Raw genomic sequence first — 17971 nt, forward strand, 5'->3', positions numbered from 1 at the left:
TTCAAGCAGGTTTCAGCTTTGTCTCTTCTCTCCTCATTCCTTCTTTTCCTGACCTACCCCTCAGATTTAAACAGATAAAACAAAACAAAATAAAAACAATAAAACAACAAAAACTGATTAAAAAGATTATTTGAAGACAGGGCGCTTGGGTGGCTCAGTCGTTAAGTATCTGCCTTTGGCTTAGGTCATGGTCCCAGAGTCCTGGTATCAAGCCCCGCATCGGGCTCCCTGCTCAGCAGGAAGCCTGCTTCTCCCTCTCCTGCTCCCCCTGCTTGCGTTCCTTCTCTCATTGTCTCTCTCTGTCAAATAAATAAATAAAATCTTTAAAAAAAAGTTATTTTTGTAAATGCCCTTTGGACACCTAGCTTAAAACCAGAGCACAGTGAGCACATAGGTTGGTAGAACACAGCATGTGGTGAATTTTATTTCAAAGCTAGCTTAGGGAAAGCCTATGTAACCTTATGTTAGAAAGTGAGTATGGTATTAAACAACAGAGGGAAAGTCTTTGACTTAAAATTGTGTTTTGGGGCGCCTGGGTGGCTCAGTAGGTTAAGCCTCTGCCTTTGGCTCAGGTCATGATCTCAGGGTACTGGGATTAAGCCCCATATAGGGCTCTCTGCTCAGAGGGGCGCCTGCTTCTCCGTCTCTCTCTGCCTGCCTCTCTGCCTACTTGTGATCTCTCTCTGTCAAATAAGTAAATAGAATCTTAAAAAAATAATAATAAAATTGTGTTTTTATCTTCCTTGTGCTTACAATGTGTGTGTGTGTGTATATGTATTTGTGGCAGGGGGGCAAACTTGCATAAGAATGAAAAAATAAACAGCTTTTATGAAGGTAGTAGAGCTGTGGCATGATTCTTCACTACATCTTTTTTTTTTTTTTTTCTTTTAGGATCTTATTTACTTATTTATTTTATTTAGAGAGCACAAGTGGGGGGAGGGGCAGAGGGACAGGAGAGAGAGAATCTCAAGCAGACTCGGCAGGGAGCCCAATGCTAGGCTCAGTCTCATGACCCTGAGATCATGACATGAGCCGAAATCAAGTGTCAGATGCTTAACTGACTGAGCACCCAAACTGCACTACATCTTAATTTTGCTCCAGAACCCCTAACTCATCAGATACAAGAGCAGTACCTTTCATCTTTTCAACCATGGTTAATTTCACAACTTGACCCAGAGCTGTAGTAGAGGAAAAAAACAAGGAATGGGGGAAAGGAGAAGGAAAGTTCAAGTGATGACTGGACAAAAAGCAAAGAAACAGGAGAATGGGGGCTGTAGAAAGGTGTTACGTGAGAAAAGGTGTGGGTGCCTGAGAGAAATTAACTGAGTTGTTAAAACGGGAAGAGGATGAGGGGAACACAACATTTACCCCACTTCTTTGCCTTCAGAAGGATAATGTCAGAAGAAAGTCTGTTTTAGATCATTCCTGGGTCAGTTACTAAGGACAGCTTGGAAAGGGAGATCTTTACTGGCCTTTCTCAAGACTAATGTTCATGACTCTGAATATGTCTCTCCAAGTATTAACCAAAAGCATTACATTTAATATGTAAAGTGTGAAATACCGCTTCCTGAAGTACCTAAATCGTGGAGTAAGGCACAATGGCTGTTATCATAACAACCTTAAAATAGGGCCTCACCCCACACAAAACTTTATGGCACATTTTTTTTTTAAGATTTTATTTATTTATTTGACACAGAGGGAGAGATCACAAGTAGGCAGAGAGGCAGGCAGAGAGAGCTGGGGAAGCAGGCTCCCTGCTGAGCAGAGAGCCCGTTGCAGGGCTCAATCCCAGGACCCTGAGATTCATGCCTGAGCTGAAAGCAGAGGCTTAACCTACTGAGCCACCCAGATGCCCCTTTATGGCACATCTTAAGACCAAACTAGCTGATTTGACAAAACTGGAGAATAACACAGAATAAGTCAGAGGGCTTTGTGACTTTACATAGGCTTTGAAAAATGGATATGATTTCAAAAAGTGGACAGAATGGGAAAGAAAGGCATTATTCAGAGGGAAGAGACAACACAAACTAAGATGGGGTGTTGAGAAAGAAATGTAGGAAGTAGAAGGGATGGTAAGGCATTGAATATTGTGGAAAATAGTGGGAAATAAAATGGAATCAGCTGAGCGAGGCCAGATAATAGAGAACCGTTTAAACCAGAACATTTGTCCTTGGGTTGGTGGACAGTCAAGGGAAGGTTTGGCATTTGTACAGAGGAATAACATTACTTTCTTCATCATCATGCCACACACGTGGGCTGTTATTTGGGAGTGGAAGGATGGTAGAATATGAGTGATTCTGTAGTTCTTTTGAGACAGGATGAGCCTATTCAGGATGATTGTGTGGATGAAAATGAATCCAAAAAAGGGCCCAAAAAGAAATGACAAAGAAGCTGTGCTACCATAATAAGATCACGGTTGCCAGAGAAATGATGCATCAAACATCCGCTGTTGCCAGAAAGTAATGATAGAAGATGATAAAGGGAAACTACTGCCTTTTTTTTTAAGGTTTATTTATTTATTTATTTATTTGACAGATAGAGGGAGTATAAGCAGGGGGAGTGGCAGGCGGAGGAGAAAGCAGGCTCCCCACTGAGCAGAGAGCCCAAATCGAATAGGGGCTCCATCCTGGGACCCCCAGGATCAGCCTTAACCTTCAGCCCAGGTTAAGCGGCTGAAATCACAGCTCTTGAACAAATACTCAAAAGAAAGTGTTTTTCGTGGAGCTAAAATTAGTCAGATAAAAGCAATAAATGAGTTTATCAAGTTTGTGATCCAGAATCCTAGTTGAGAAATACCAATTGGCAAGGTAGTTACTTCTCTTAAAGTGTTTGCTGTTAACAAGAAGCGTCGTGTCCCAGAATCTGAGTTCAAGGGCAGTTTCAAGTGGTCTAGGAGGACGATGCTTCCAGGTGGGTCAGCCTCATGGTAGAGAACCGGTCTAACTCCTCCCCAGCACCTGCTGAATGGTTTTGGTGCGAGACCCATCTCGCTGTGGTGCTGCAGTCTAGCTTCAGATGAAGCCATGTGGTATGTGGGGCAGAGAGGCCGGTTTTTGTTTTTTTTTTTTTTTAAGATTTTTTAATTTATTCATTTGACAGATAGAGATCACAAGTAGGTAGAGAGACAGGCAGAGAGAGAGGAGGAAGCAGGCTCCCGCTGAGCAGAGAGCCCGATGCGGGGCTCGATCCCAGGACCCCGGGATCATGACCTGAGCCGAAGGCAGAGGCTTTAACCCACTGAGCCACCCAGGCGCCCCGAGAGGTTGGTTTTTTAAATGCATTTTTCTTTTTCTTTTTCTTTTTTTTTTTTTTAGGATTTTATTTATTTATTTGAGAGAGTGAGAAAGCCTGAGAGGGTGGACGGTCAGAGGGAGAAGCAGGCTCCCTGCTCCGCAGGGAGCCCAATGAGGGACTTGATCCTGGGATTCCAGGATCATGACCTGAGCCAAAGGCAGCTGCTCAACCAGCTAAGCCACCTGGGTGCCCTTAAATGCATTTTTCTGTAGTAGTGAACAGAGCGGGCAAGAAACTCGTTATGAGACCTATCCCCCCAAAAAATGAAAAAGGGAGAAGCGCTTACCACATCTGTTGTTTTTGAAGTGCTGCGCCGCTGCCAGAGAGAGAAGCCCTCCACGTGAGTGTATGAGCTCAAGAAAGAGGCCGCAGGGAATGTGCACTTGCTTCAGACTAGTTGGCGATTGTCTGGGGAACAATGTGTGGAGTACCTGTTTAAAAACAAAGACGAAGCATGCTGATTTTAGATACTTTTTAATAGATATAACCTGTCACAGGGAAAAATGTTCTATAAATGTAGTACTGAGCTGGTGTGTATGAAATAATGGCTTCTGAGGCTGTGGGCTGGACGTTGGTGACCACCGGTGTTAAGAATCCATGCTGGCCAGGGCGCCTGGGTGGCTCAGTCAGTTAAGCATCTGACTCCTGGTTTCAACTCAGGTCTTGATCTTGGGGCTGTGAGACGGAGCCCCACGTCAGGCACTGCCCTTAGTGCAGAGCCTGCCTAAGTTTCTCTCTCCCCACGCTGACTGGTTGCTTGCTGGCAATCATGCACTGGGGCCACGTGGAAAATTGGAAACTCCATTATGGTTTTGGCATGGTATTTCATCTCAGTACATTGATGGAAGCTTCCAGAGGGCTGCACATAAAAAGCAGGACTGATGGGGGAAGCTTTAGTAGTGAGATGAAGCAGAAGACGAAGACTCGAACAATAGCAAAGACAAGACTGCAAATAAATAGCAAGGACATTTGTGATTAAAAATTTGAGCAAGGTGGGGCACCTGGGTAGCTCTGTTGGTTAAGCAGCTGTCTTCGGCTCGGGTCATGATCCTGGAGTCCCAGGATCAAGTCCCGCATTGGGCTCCCTGCTCAGCAGAGAGCTTGAGTCTCTCTCTCCCTCTGCCTGCTGCTCTGCTTGCTTGTGCTATCTCTCTGTCAAATAAATAAATAAAATCTTTAAAAAAAAAAAAATCTGAGCAAGGTGATAGTAAGTAAAGCAGCATATCGTGTTTTGTTCCACAGGGTAAATATTTCTTACTTTTCAGTACCATTGTACATTCGATCTGTATTTGCCAAATTGATCTAATTATAAGATAATTGGGACCCTTGTCAAAAACATAGATTTTCAAATCTCCTAGAATCAGTTTTCAGGCATGGGCCTAGGGAACTGTGTTTTTAACAAATGCTCCAGATGAATTTATATACTCAGCCAATTTCAGGAAGTACTGAGTTATGCCAATTCAGTATGCCGGAATGTTGGCAAGTTGTCATACATTAAGCTCATGTGTTACATGGAATTTTCTTGTTCAAGGAATAGATGTTACTGTATTATGTGGCAGTAGAAGTATGATAAATATTAATGTTGACGAACTCATAATTTTAGAGTTTAAGATAAGGAGTTTTAGAGTTTAGGATAAAGCTTATCCTTTTTGTGGAATTTTCCTGTCTTACAGAGGTATTAGGTATCACCATGTGGAAGTAAAGATACACACAAAACTAAACAGCATTCCACATCCTCATCTCAAAGATGCTTTTCTAGTTCATAGGAGACTATCGATCCTGTTCAGGGCATTCTTAGTATGCTTGGTATCTGTACTTTCCTGTCCCGTCTTCCTTCCAGGAATGCAAATCCTCAAGGAGGCTTTTCTCATCTAAGAACATTTGCGTGTGTCTTCAACGTACTGAAACTTATATGGCGATCTTTGTGCAGTTGAAGTTGCACATAGATTTTATCCAAAGGTCAGCCTAAAGGAAATATCTTAGAAGGAACGTGGCTTTTCCTCTTAATGGTTATTACTTTCTTTGGATAAAGACCTTAGAGTTGCAGTCTGTGGGGTTGTAATAAAACCGTACATAGTCCAGTACCTGTTAAGTGTTGCAAAAATATCTAAACTGGCTTATTTGTTTGATTTTTAAATAACTGGTGGTGGTTTCTGCTTCTCCAAACCTGTTGGTCTTTTTGTAATAAGTAAGTGTGGTCACAGTTCCCAAACGAGAAACAAATCACACTATCTTGTATTTCTCAAAAACTATTGACTATCCAGCCAGGCGAGACAGAAACACACAAAAAATAAGTGTTCCAGACACTGCCTTGCAATGTCACAGCACAGGATAAAACCTGAATTCCTAGGAAATAGAGTTGGGAAGTGGTAAACTAATGAACAGTTACAGTTGCTTTTCTCTCTGACAGAGGAAAGAATGTCTGACCACCTTTCTGGCATCTTCTAAGAAAGGCACACACATGTCCATCTACTTCTTTCTTCATTTCCCCCACAGGCACCTTCCTTTGTGACACACCTGCCCCCACTACTTCTTTCTCACTGTCCTGCCTAAACCTAAATGTTACTTCTCATGAGCATCTTTAGGTTTTCTTGAGGATATGTCTCAGACTCCTGAGGCAGATGGAATCAGGACAGCTGACTGGACATAAGAGGAACTGGGATCAAACCAGAGTCAGACTCTCAGGGACTCCTGCTTTCTGGTCCAGAGAGGACGGGGATTTGTGTTGGCTTAGGCTCTTGCGGTCAGTTTTCCCTTCCGTATCCCAGGGTGGGCCTTCCAGTTCTCACCTTGCCCATGCCTCCTCATCTCCAGCACTACTCTCATCTTCCCCTCTGCCACGAGCAGGCAGCAAGGTCAAGTGAGTGCCTGAATCTTACTCCAGGGGAAATAATTGAGGTTCAGAACACTTGTATTGGCAAGATGAATTACATCCCATCTTCAGCTCTTTCGTCCCTAGAGAGACACAAGCCTAAAAACCTGTACATTTCCTGGGGCTTCCTTTGGTTGTGCTCCTTTGATTCAGATCTTTCTTCTTGGCTCTGTTCTCTGAAGTTCTTCATAACCCAAGGCTTGGCTGCCACTCTTAGAACATCATCTGCCCACTTGGATTTCTAGAAGAGAAAGGGCCTTTCCTCTGAAAGTGCCTCGTTTTTTCAGTCCTTCCCCTCTTCTCCTTATTTCACCACTTCCCTTAAAGCTGCTGTTTCAAAAACAGTATTCCCAACCTGTCAAGTCTCCCCTGAGCTCTGCCTCTGTATACACCATTTTATCCCTCCTTTGTCCTGTCCTTTGCTTCAAGGCTCACAGGAAGTTGGTCTTCCAATCCTTGGCCTTTTGATACACCCCCATTTTCCCCTGGAAGTCCTGTTCATGAATGTATAGAGCACATTTGCTTGTTAGCAGTAAATATTGTCTTGATATTTGAGTTTGTGTAGTTGTGTTTTAATAAGAGCTTTGCTGTCACGTTTGGAGATTGATCCAAATAGATGGATCTATTGGAGATAGATCCAATCTAGCTTACTTTGGGGACACGTATGTCTCAGTCTATACCATTCAAGACCAGACTTAGTCAGATGACAATGTGCACTAAATAGCACATCTTAATTTTTTTTTAACATCTTAAAATTTTTTATGGACACTATTTTACTAGACCATGCAAATGCATTGGCCAGGCTGTTAGAAGGCTTTGCCAGAGCTCATGTTTGAGCTGTTTGTTGAGAATTGTTATGTCTGACCCCGAGAGGTGCTCTGTTTGAGTTGAAGGACCAGCGGGGACGGACAGTAGTCCATAGGCCTCCGATGCTTTTGACGAGTTCATGGTCTCTACTGTGTTTGTGCCTGGTTGAAACTCAGATTTAGTAAAATATTCATCCAGAAAGATGTCTGATCAATATTCGTCTATTAAATCTGCTTTCTTTTCTTTTATTTCAGATTTGTCCAATATGTGCAGCATTACCTGGAGGCGATCCCAATCATGTCACGGATGACTTTGCAGCTCATCTTACGCTTGAACACAGAGCCCCTAGAGACTTAATATCCTTTTAAGAGGCAAGAAGGGATACAGTTGTTTGTAATGTTTGTTGTTTTGGTTGTTTTTAAGGACAGTATCCCTGAAGAGAAAAAGTAACCTCTGAATTATGTTAATTTGACCTTTCCTAAAAGTGACTCAGTGTTGAGATGCAGTTTACTTGTCTTGTTGTGTGCTGTGACTGTCACTTGAGCAGTGCTTATTAACTGAAAGTTGCTCATCATCTTTACTTCATTACAGGCAGATTTTTTTTAAGACCATTTAACTGGGTTTAAGTTTTCAGCAGGGTGTTTTCATACAAAAGAGGAAAATGCTAAGCCAGATGAGAATCTAAGTAAATATAAAGAGAATTTATTTGCTTCCCTTCCACATTCTCTGTTGCCTTATCCTGTTACCAGTGGTATGATGAGCAGGGGTGCATGCTGGGGCTGCTTTCCCTTTTGGAGTCCCCTTCTCCAGAGACCGCCATTCCCCACCCAGTCTCCGAGTAGGACAGCGTAAGGTCACAGCCAGCTCCAAAGTCCTTCCCCACTTTTCTTCCTGCTTCCCCTTTGCAAATCTATCTCAGCCGTTGCTGGTGATGTTCCCTGTAATCCAAGAGATGAATGGCCTACCAGAGTAATTAAGATTGTACATTCTGTGCTTTTTGTTTCAAGTTCTGAATTATTTTTCTATGATTATTATCTATTAACTTAGGGATCTGTTTTCATGTAAAGGTTTCAGTGTTCATTGCAGTTTGAAACAATTCAAAAGCTAATCACAACTTTTCTCTTTGCCAGACTTCATTCTGATTCCTTTGATTGCCTCCCAGCAATCATAATTCAACCTTAGTCCTATTGAGGAACAAACTGGTTTAATGGTTTTCTCATTCCATAGCTCCCATTCTTTCCTTACAGTTCCTAATTTTCTAATTAGAAATATGGTCCCTTAGAGTTAGGGGAAGATGAGAAAACTAATGGAAAGATAAACACATGGAACCAGCCTAAGAAATTAGAATGTCAGCCAGACCTGAGCCAATCAAGGGGCTAGCTAGTACTCACTGAACAGAGGAAACCACTTTTCCTCTCTCCTAAGTGCCGAGGACACTGAAAGCATAATGAAGAAAGCGTGTGGTTTGTTGGTGGTGGTTTTTTTTTTTTTTTTTTTTTAAGAGAATAAGAAAACCCAGATGGGCCAAGAATACTTAAGTCTTTGAGTCACTTCACTTCACGTTTTACATAAAAGAATCTTGTAACAATACCCAGAGGGTTATGCTTGATTGCTGTTTCACTCTATCTTCATGAAGAAGCTAGGCAAATAAGCTGTTATCCTGAACTTTTTTTTATCCTGAGCTTTTTCAGCAAGTTCAGGGGCTTCTAGTGAAATTGGTTTCCATTCAGTAGAATGTCTCACATCACCTACATGCATTTTTGTGCAATTTTTACAAGAATCTGTGGTTATCAAGAGATTAAATTATGCAAAATATAGGAATAAGAGAAGGCGTATGTTACATTTTAGATTCCTAATGAGTATTACCATGAGGTTCTGGAAAACAGAATGTTGACATTGCAGTTATCCTGGAAATATACTGATTTTTCAGGTACTTCAAGTGCTGCTGTGGGGTGACTTTATTTGTCGTGAAGGCGCAGCTTCTCTTCAAGCCTCATAAGCACCAGAGCTTTTTTCTTTTCGACTGTTCTGATGGAACTCTTCCTAAAGTGTACTTTTTACACCCTGATGCTTTTAAAGGACAAAATACAGTGATCATAACATCACTTTTGTAGAACCCGAGCCCTAGTCCTGAATACCATGGTGAGACAGTGCACATTCCCGTGGCCCCTGAGGGCTTCCTGGAGCCGCTCAACCTGTCCCTCAGCGACTCCACAATCATCAGCTGAAGACTGGGAAGCCAGCAGAATGTTACTCTGCACGATACAGATGTTCTGTGTGCTGCTTTGAAAGAAAAGTTACGATGAGAGCTGTCTTTTCCCACACGTCTGCCAGCGTGGAAACACAAGATTGTCTTCATGAGTTTGGGTGGCCGTGTGCTCTTCGGGACGTTCTTTAGTTTAAGTCAGCTGCAGAAGACTGGGGGGCGGGAGGCTGCTGGCAGTGGGACTTGTTGAGAACTGTGGTATTACTCTATATCCACTTCTGCAAGAAAATCCACTCCAATTTTCTGTTTTGCAGCAGTGGAGGACAGATTAAAACTAGTAACCAAAAGGAGTCTTTTACTCCTGAATTTAAATTATTCCTGCTGTTCCTTTCTCATTATAGATAATAACTGAGATCTGATTAGCACAACTCTCCTCGGGTATTAAAATTGACGCCTCTTAATTCTGGTTACTTCCATGTGAACATATATGAAATTCAGTACTGAGGTCAGGGTAAGGAGATGCCTCACCTGGTTTCGCCCCATCTGGTTATTGTAGCTGGAGCCTAGGAAGAAATTTCTTCTTGCCTGGAAAACCTTTTTCGCCTTCAAAAACATACACACACATAAAATATATCCACACTCACTCATTGCTTTCTATTTGAGAGTCTTTTTTTAGAGTTAATAGCCCTCATAGATATGGTTGTGACATCTGCATTCTAAATTAAATGTGCTGTTTTTAAATGTTTACAATTTAGGAAATCTGCATATCTATCTAGCAAAGGCTCAAGTGATTTTGTTTTCTTTCTGTGAAACATTTGGGTTCTTTTCTTAACTTTGGAGTTATGATGAATCGAGTGGTGTTCGACATGTACGTAGAATGTTTCACCCTGGCCGGGGATTAGGAGGTCCTCGTGCTCGTAGATCAAACATGCACTTTACTAGCAGTTCTACTGGTGGACTTTCTTCTTCTCAGAGTTCATATTCTCCAAGCAATAGGGAAGCCATGGATCCTATAGCTGGTAAGTTAGTTGCACGTTCATAAAGGAAACGGCCTTTATGGGAGGGGCCTCGCTTTAAAAGTTTTTGTTGGAATTTGTGGGCTTTGGGGTTTTTTTTTTAGATTTTATTTATTTATTTGACAGAGCGAGAGACATAGGCAGAGCAACAGAGGGAGAGGGGGAAGCAGGCTCCCCACTGGGCAGGGAGCCCGATGCAGCGCTCAGTCCCAAGACCCTGGGATCATGACCTGAGCTGAAGGCAGTTACTTAACCCACTGAGCCACCCAGGCACCCCTGGAATTTGTGTTTTTAATTTCTCATTATGCTCCTGTATTCCTTTGCAAAAGTCCCCTCTTTTTTTTTTTTTTTAAGATTTTATTTATTTATTTGACAGAAAGGGATACAGCGAGAGAGGGAATGCAGGCACGGTGAGTGGGAGAGGGAAAAGCAGGCTTCCCACTGTGCAAAGAGCCCGATGTGGGGCTCAGTCCCAGGACACTGGGATCATGACCCGAGCCAAAGCAGATGCCTAATGACTGAGTCACCCAGGCACCCATAAATCTTAGAATTATAAAATACTGTAAAAGTAGACAGTGTAAAGTAGTTCATAATATTCTGGCATTTCCTTAAGTACATAGAGCAGAAGATAATAAGAAATGGTTCTGTTTGTGGCCTCTGTTGAAACCCAAGAAAGTGATAAAAGATTTCAGAGTTGAAAGACCACCAGAATCCCATGGTTCAACCTCCACAAGCACACAGATAATAAGACTAATTGACACGACTAAAGAATTAAGCTCTTCTCATAGAAGAAAGTAAAGTAGGAGTTCCTCTGTTCTTGGCCTTGATTTGAGAACTATATTCTTAGGGAACATACTGAAAAGTACATGTTAGTAGCTTAGAAAAATCTTATTTAAAAAAACAACATTTGAACATGTAGTTCATAGCCAAGTCCATCGGGTCTAATACATGGCCAACCTGGGAAGCCAGCAGCAGAGCAGAGGGGTTGGGAGTCAAAATACAAGGTCAGAAATCACGGTAGCCTGAGACTGTAAGACACAGCAAGGACAGACAGGCAGTAAGACCCTGCAAGCCTGCACAAGTACTGAAATGGGTGCACGTGGTGGAATATGTATCTGGAAATTGTGATGCACCTTGCTGGACACCCTGAAACACTGGTGGGTATAAATCTAATGGCAGCTAGGGACAGTTTTACTCATAAAGTGTTCTGAAAAATGTACAGATGTACAGATAGAAAATCTGAATTCTGAATGTGCTGTGGGCATTTGCACATGCAGTAAGCCCTGTAAACTGAGCTTTGGGAATTTTAAAAAATACTTCTTCATCCAAAGGGAATATTCACCTGCTGTTCCTGGTAGCAGGCTCTAAAAGTTAATTTCTAGAAGCAGAATTCAAAAGTAAGAAATTCTGTCCATTCGGTTTTCTCTGTCAGTGAAAATCAGTTTATTTTAGTGCTGGACTCTATGAAAGAATGATGTAAGAACCCTTGGGATAAAACAATAGTGAGCAAGAAAAAACAGAGATGTAGCCTGTTAATGAGTTGTAATGATGGAGAGCATTTGCCAGCCAGGGAATGTCTGTGCGGCAGTCGTCGATCCCATGTAAGCTAGGGAGAACCTCCCCCCTCCAGAACACACACACACACACACACACACACACGTGCCCACACGCAACAAGGCAATTCCTGCACCTGATTTAGAATGAGAACTCGGGCAGAGGTCCACATTGCCCTTGATGAGTACAGCCTTACTGAAACAAGAGTCTGGATTGTGGCAGGCCACTAACTAAGCTAGTACAGTCAGGAGGCAGTCCGCCTCACTGGGCATCGCCAGTGCTACTCACTGCAGTGGTGCGCTGGTACTCTGAAACGAGAGAAGGCAGAGGCGAGTGGTGCGAGGGGTCATAGATAGAAATGATCCAGGCCTCTTGGATACAGTTCTGACCTTCATTCAATTGCATGAATGTTAGAGGCCGACCGTGTGTCAGGCACTGTTCCAAGGGTTGGGAGTATCAGAAATGGTAGACTCGATCCCTGCTTTCAGGGAGCTTGTGTTGAGAGGATTTATATTGTAATTGCACTGGCAGATGATCACTTTAATTTACTGAATACCGAGAGAAAGTGTAACTAAGTTAGTCCATTAAGCAACAATCTGTTATGTTTTACTTAAGACAAAAATAGTTGTATGTGGGCTAGTTGTATTTGCATTCCCCATACACAACAGCTCCTACCTCTGGGAGGCGTTCTGAAAGATACTGCGGGGCGCCCGGCTCGCTCAGTCGGTAGAGCTTGCATCTCTTGATCTCAGGGCTGTGAGGGCGAGCCCCACGTCGGGTATAGAGATTACTTTAAAAAATAAACAAAAACAAAAGGTACTGAGCTCTACTGAAACTTTATGTTGCCATGGATACCTGCCTATTGACAGTCATTTCCATGTTCCTCTGAGAGAGTGATCTTTAGTGTTTTGTTTTCCACACTATTTTAAGGAGACATTAATCACTTTCATTTCCATTGGCAGAGCTTTTATCTCAGTTATCAGGAGTGAGACGTTCTGCAGGAGGACAGCTTAATTCTTCTGGCCCTTCCGCCTCTCAGTTACAACAACTGCAGATGCAGCTGCAGCTGGAACGGCAGCACGCCCAGGCAGCGCGGCAACAGCTGGAGACCGCACGCAACGCAACCCGGCGTACTAACACGAGCAGTGTCACCACTACAATCACACAATCCACGGCAACAACCAACACGGCTAACACAGAAAGCAGTCAGCAAACTATCCAGAATTCCCAGTTTCTTTTAACAAGGTATTTCATTTGTCAGTACAACTTCGTTTGAGAAGTAATGTTTCAGTAAGCACCACACAGTCTGCAGTGATCTTTTATCTTTCGTGCCTTACATATGTTCTTGGAGATTTGGCCTTTGATCAGACCCTTAAAACTCCCAAATCTGATCAAAACTGCATATTCAGATTTCCCCAAGAATATGAAAAATAATGATTATTTTAGAGAAAGTGGGAATGTTTGTGGTCTTGTTCCAACAATAAATTATTATCTAATGTGAATTTCTCCCCCCGTATTGCCTATAAAACTGAAACCTAGGAAAAAACTGAAAACCAAAACACCGTATCATTACGTTTTGGGGACCTATTAGGTCCATTTATTGTCATAATTAACCATGCTTTTTTTTAATTGCCCATTTTAGCTGTGAAATATTAAAAGGTACAAAAGAGGATTTCATAACATAGCAGTTTTTTTCTGAGAATTTCCAAAAAAGCAGGATTTAAATTCTTATAGTTTCCACAAACAAAAGTGGTTTTTAAAAAAACGCTTCACCATGGTGTAAAAAATAGTACACACAGTAGATGGTTTTACTGGATGGAACAGTTACCTGCTTCTGAAAACTACCATTAGTCACCAAATACGTTCCTTTCTGTCGGCATTTTATGTCACTTTTAAGAATATAAAGGATTTTATTTTAGAAGAAGCGGTGATGAGTAGACTTAGGCTCAACAGGTAATGAACTTGGACCTGTCTGGGCCTTTAATGGAGCAGAGAGGAATATGAAGTATAAACTATGAAGTGAAGGAGAAAATTAGTGTAATGTATCAGTTATCTCCAGAGAGACAGCAGAAGACAGCATTATTTCTCTGTGTATTTATTTTATGTTATACCTTTTCACATCTCTGTTAGTGCAGTGACACATATGCATAGTTGTAAGTAATCTATTGTGGATGCAGAATGAAAAGTGTTTGCAGACCTCTGTATGGAGCCCCAGTTTGCCACTCACTAGTTTGGACCTTAGGCAAGTCACTTAACTTCTCTTAACCTAAGTTTTATCATCAGTAGCCCCTGAGTTTGGCCTCTTGAGAAGGAGGAATGTTTTGAGGATGAAACAAAATTTCAGTGTGTGTATGGTCTGTCTCAGTATCTGGCTTATAATAAAGGCCCAGTTAATGGTTCCCATTACGATCATTGTTATGGATCTAAGGAGGAAGTGTCAAGTGGGGGAATATATCTTTGGGTTATGTCTGCAAAGTCAGTAACTATGCTGAGTTATGACCAAAAGTGTTGCTTCAGCATAAATCACAGAGCTACCCTGCTACTATGTAACCTTACCTGTAAGGACCTACCAACTTGCCAGAGCCAGATACTGCCCACAGACAGGAGACCTAACTATGTGTCTCCACTGATAGTTCACAGAGCTGTGGATGGAGTGAACGTCTTCAGAAAAGACATCTTCCCACCCTTGACCCATTCTTTTTTTTTTTTTTTAGCCCCAAACTCAGTGGACTTGATTTGGGATTTTTCTCTCTCTAGTTACTCTGCATCAGACACCCCACTCCCAGGGCATGGGATGGGCAGCCTTTGAGTTGCCTTCCTTCGATTCTGGTTGTACCTTCTTGAGTCCTCTCAGTCATCTCGTACAGGACATTGCACACTACCTTGCAGTCTGCAGACTACTTCCCCATCTTTCATTGTATCATTTGATCATGACTCATACGATCTATTTTAGGCAATATTTCCCAAAAATGTTCTCTGGGACTTGATATGTTATTCTGAGGAACATATATAATTATGTTCAGTTTTGTTTTTTTTTTTTTAAGATTTTATTTATTTACTTGACAGAGATTACAAGTAGGCAGAAATGCAGGCAGAGGGTTGTGGGGCAAAGAGGCCCAATGTGGGGCTCGATCCCAGGACCCTGGGACCATGACCTGAGCCAAAGACAGAGGCTTAACCCACTGAGCCACCCAGGTACCCCTTATGTTCAGTTTTTTCCCTGATGAAGAATTTTGGGCAAAACTTAAGTAACAGAAGTAGTTTATTTATTGTTGAACTTCTCAGAACTTTAAATATATTAACATGCATTATGAATCTTCAAGGCAAGAGAGCTTCCAGAGAAAAAGCCTGGTCTCTGGCTACATAGCCATTACATGATGTATGTAGAGCCCAGGCCTTATCTTTGGCCTCTTTGACCAGGGACTGTTCCTGTTCGTATTGCCTTGGAGCTCCTGGTGGGGAGATAGTTTCTTTTCTTTTCTTTTCTTTTCTTATTTTTTAAAGATTTTATTTATTTATTTATTTGGGAGAGAGAGAGAGCATGAGAGGAGAGAGGTCAGAGGGAAAAGCAGACTCCCTGCAGAGCAGGGAGCCTGATGTGGGACTGGATCCTGGGACTGCGGGATCACAACCCGAGCTGAAGGCAGTCGCTCAGCCAACTGAGCCACCCAGGTGCCCCAGGGGGATAGTTTCTTTGGATCCAAAGGGTGACAGTATTGCTGCAAGTATGGGGAATTCATCGCAGCATAATGAAGGTGACAGCTTAGAGCCAGGCGTTCCAACGGTAGGTTTCAGAGTTTGGCCACCTGTAAAGCTTGCATGGGATCAGAAATCGTCGAAATTGACCCTGCCATCGTTCATTGCCACTTTACCAATAAGATCTTTTCTTTTTAACTCCCGCAGGTTGAACGATCCTAAAATGTCAGAAACAGAGCGCCAGTCCATGGAAAGTGAGCGCGCAGACCGCAGCCTGTTTGTCCAAGAGCTCCTTCTGTCCACTTTAGTGCGCGAAGAGAGCTCGTCCTCCGACGAGGATGAACGGGGGGAGATGGCAGATTTTGGTGCTATGGGCTGTGTAGATATTATGCCTTTAGATGTTGCTTTAGAAAACCTAAATTTAAAAGAGAGTAATAAAGGAAATGAGCCTCCACCACCTCCTCTTTGATGACATCCCAATTCGCAGACAATGTCCTCTGTGCTGTATTTGCCAATGAAAGTGGACAACAACTATCTTGGGTTTGTTTGGTGATTGTAATTTCAGGTCTGTCACTCTTGTTACATTGTGTACATTCAAAGGAAGAGAGAAAATATATATGATAATCATTTCCACTTAACTAATTTTTACTTCTAGCAGGTAAATGTAGGTAGCAGTGCAGGGGTGATCTCTGCTTCCTGTACCTTGACATGCAAAAGGCTCTCCTAATACTCCACATTCAAACTGAAGAGGAAAATTGAAATCTCTAATGAAGCTGCTGTGTGTATTTATGAATATTAATGAATAAAAACTGCTTGGATGGTTTACCTTAACTACTGCATGAGGTTTTTTGCAGCGTGCATGAGTTTTAGTGACCTTGTTATTTAAAAAATTAAATACAAGGAGTAAAACTTAAACAAACATAAAAAGCCCAAAGCTTTCCTGAGCATTATTCAATGGTTACGCGGCAGAAGAGTTAACGCGGCGAAGTAGCTTTTGAATAATGTCCGCCCGAGTCACCTTTCTTGTGTGCCTCCTACGCACAAAGCCAGCTCTGCAGCCGAGTCTGGGGGTCGTAGCCAGGGGTCGCACTCTGCCTTGTGTGGCTGTCCTGTCGCCCTGTTAGTCATCCTACCTGTGTGGAGCTCAACCTGTCTCTTTAAACTCATCTGTAGAAGACACACCAGTAAAGCGACTGTCGGAATCTGCTGCGGGGCGTCCGTGTGCCCTCAAAACAAAGCCTGTTCATATGTGTTTAAAGTTTTTACTTGTTGTGGTTGTTGACAATTTTTTTCAATTGTTAAATATGTTTTATTCAGGTGTAGATGAATTTCATTTATTCACTGTTCAACGGAGTTAACCTGAATTATGTTGTCTTTGTTTTTGAAAATCTCACATTCTCAATCATATTTTGCGTTATTTATGTACTTGCTTCATAGTTTGCTGAGACAGATCAGATCAGGGGAGCTTTGAGGATTTGCCTTCCCAGATTTTGTCAGTATATCACAACCAAATTCTTAATGCTAACTCTAGCACCTTTTATTTATTGGGTTTTTTTCTGGCATAAAAAGTAAAGCCTTTTAATTGAATCATGCCACCTATATGCCTATATTATTAATCCTATGTGTAAAAAAAAATGTACAGCTTTTTGGGGTTTGTTTTGGGTTTCGGAGGGGCCGGGATATTTTTTATTTCCTGTTTCAGTTTTTGTGCATAGACTTTCAATAGCTCCAAGGCAGGGACAGCGGGTTTGGGGGTTGGGGGGCAGTTTTTGGAATGTAAATTTAGGACTTTTAAAAAAGGTGCGCACAGCTTCTGATAAATTTATAACTAGACTTAACCTAATCATGTCTTGTTCCAGTTCTCCTTTCTCAAGTCTCCTCTCTTTCTCCTGTCGTCCTTTTCCTTTCCCATCTGTGTTTCTCCGTTCCTCCAACATGACAAGCATACAGACTTGAACACCCTCCGGTGTTCTTCCGAGAACTGTGAAGTCCATGTTCGTCCAAATGTAACCAAAAAAGAAGTCACCCTACATGTCTAAAAACTGTTGCTTCTCCTCCTCTGAAACTTCAGACTCCAACAACTTCCAAATATAATAGCTTTGTTTTCTTTAGTTTCTGTGATGGAAAATGTTTTCAAGGAAAATTTTACACCAGGCTTCTAGTTATACTAGAAGTCAAGTCCAGTAGGGATTTTCTTTTTTTTTTTCAAAAATTGGTTGTTGAGACGTTTCAAAAACCAGTTTTCAAGCTGTGGTCTTTTCAAACACATCTTCTGCACATAAGTCACACATTTCAATAAAGCATTTTCAAGACTGTTGACCACTTGAATTTCTTTGCTGTTGGTGAATTAGCCTAACCATTACGCAGGGATAGTATTGTATCTCTAATCCAAGAGATTTTTTTTTTTCCTTTTTATGCGAAACGTGGAGGTCCTGATTTTGTGTGAATGCATTGCTTTGGATGTGAGAAACAGGAATTGCCAATAATGTGCTTTCCCTTTTCTGCACAAGTTCTGGGAAAATGTAA

General features: G+C 42.0%; 1 protein-coding gene across 1 annotated transcript in view; it reads left to right on the forward strand.

The window, feature by feature from the left end:
• LOC111148000 (potassium channel modulatory factor 1) overlaps window positions 1-17762 on the forward strand; it is an 85173-nt gene extending 67411 nt beyond the window's left edge. Inside the window, exons 7-10 of the mRNA XM_022504332.1 lie at window positions 7228-7329; window positions 10024-10198; window positions 12712-12994; window positions 15653-17762. Of these exons, the coding sequence (XP_022360040.1) occupies window positions 7228-7329; window positions 10024-10198; window positions 12712-12994; window positions 15653-15914 (822 nt within the window). The 3' untranslated portion in view covers window positions 15915-17762. The remainder of the gene's footprint in view (window positions 1-7227; window positions 7330-10023; window positions 10199-12711; window positions 12995-15652) is intronic.
• The last annotated feature ends 209 nt before the right edge of the window (window positions 17763-17971 follow it).

This window comes from Enhydra lutris, unplaced genomic scaffold, assembly GCF_002288905.1.
Source record: "Enhydra lutris kenyoni isolate GAN:26980312 unplaced genomic scaffold, ASM228890v2 scaffoldscaffold18, whole genome shotgun sequence".
NCBI lineage: Eukaryota > Metazoa > Chordata > Mammalia > Carnivora > Mustelidae > Enhydra > Enhydra lutris.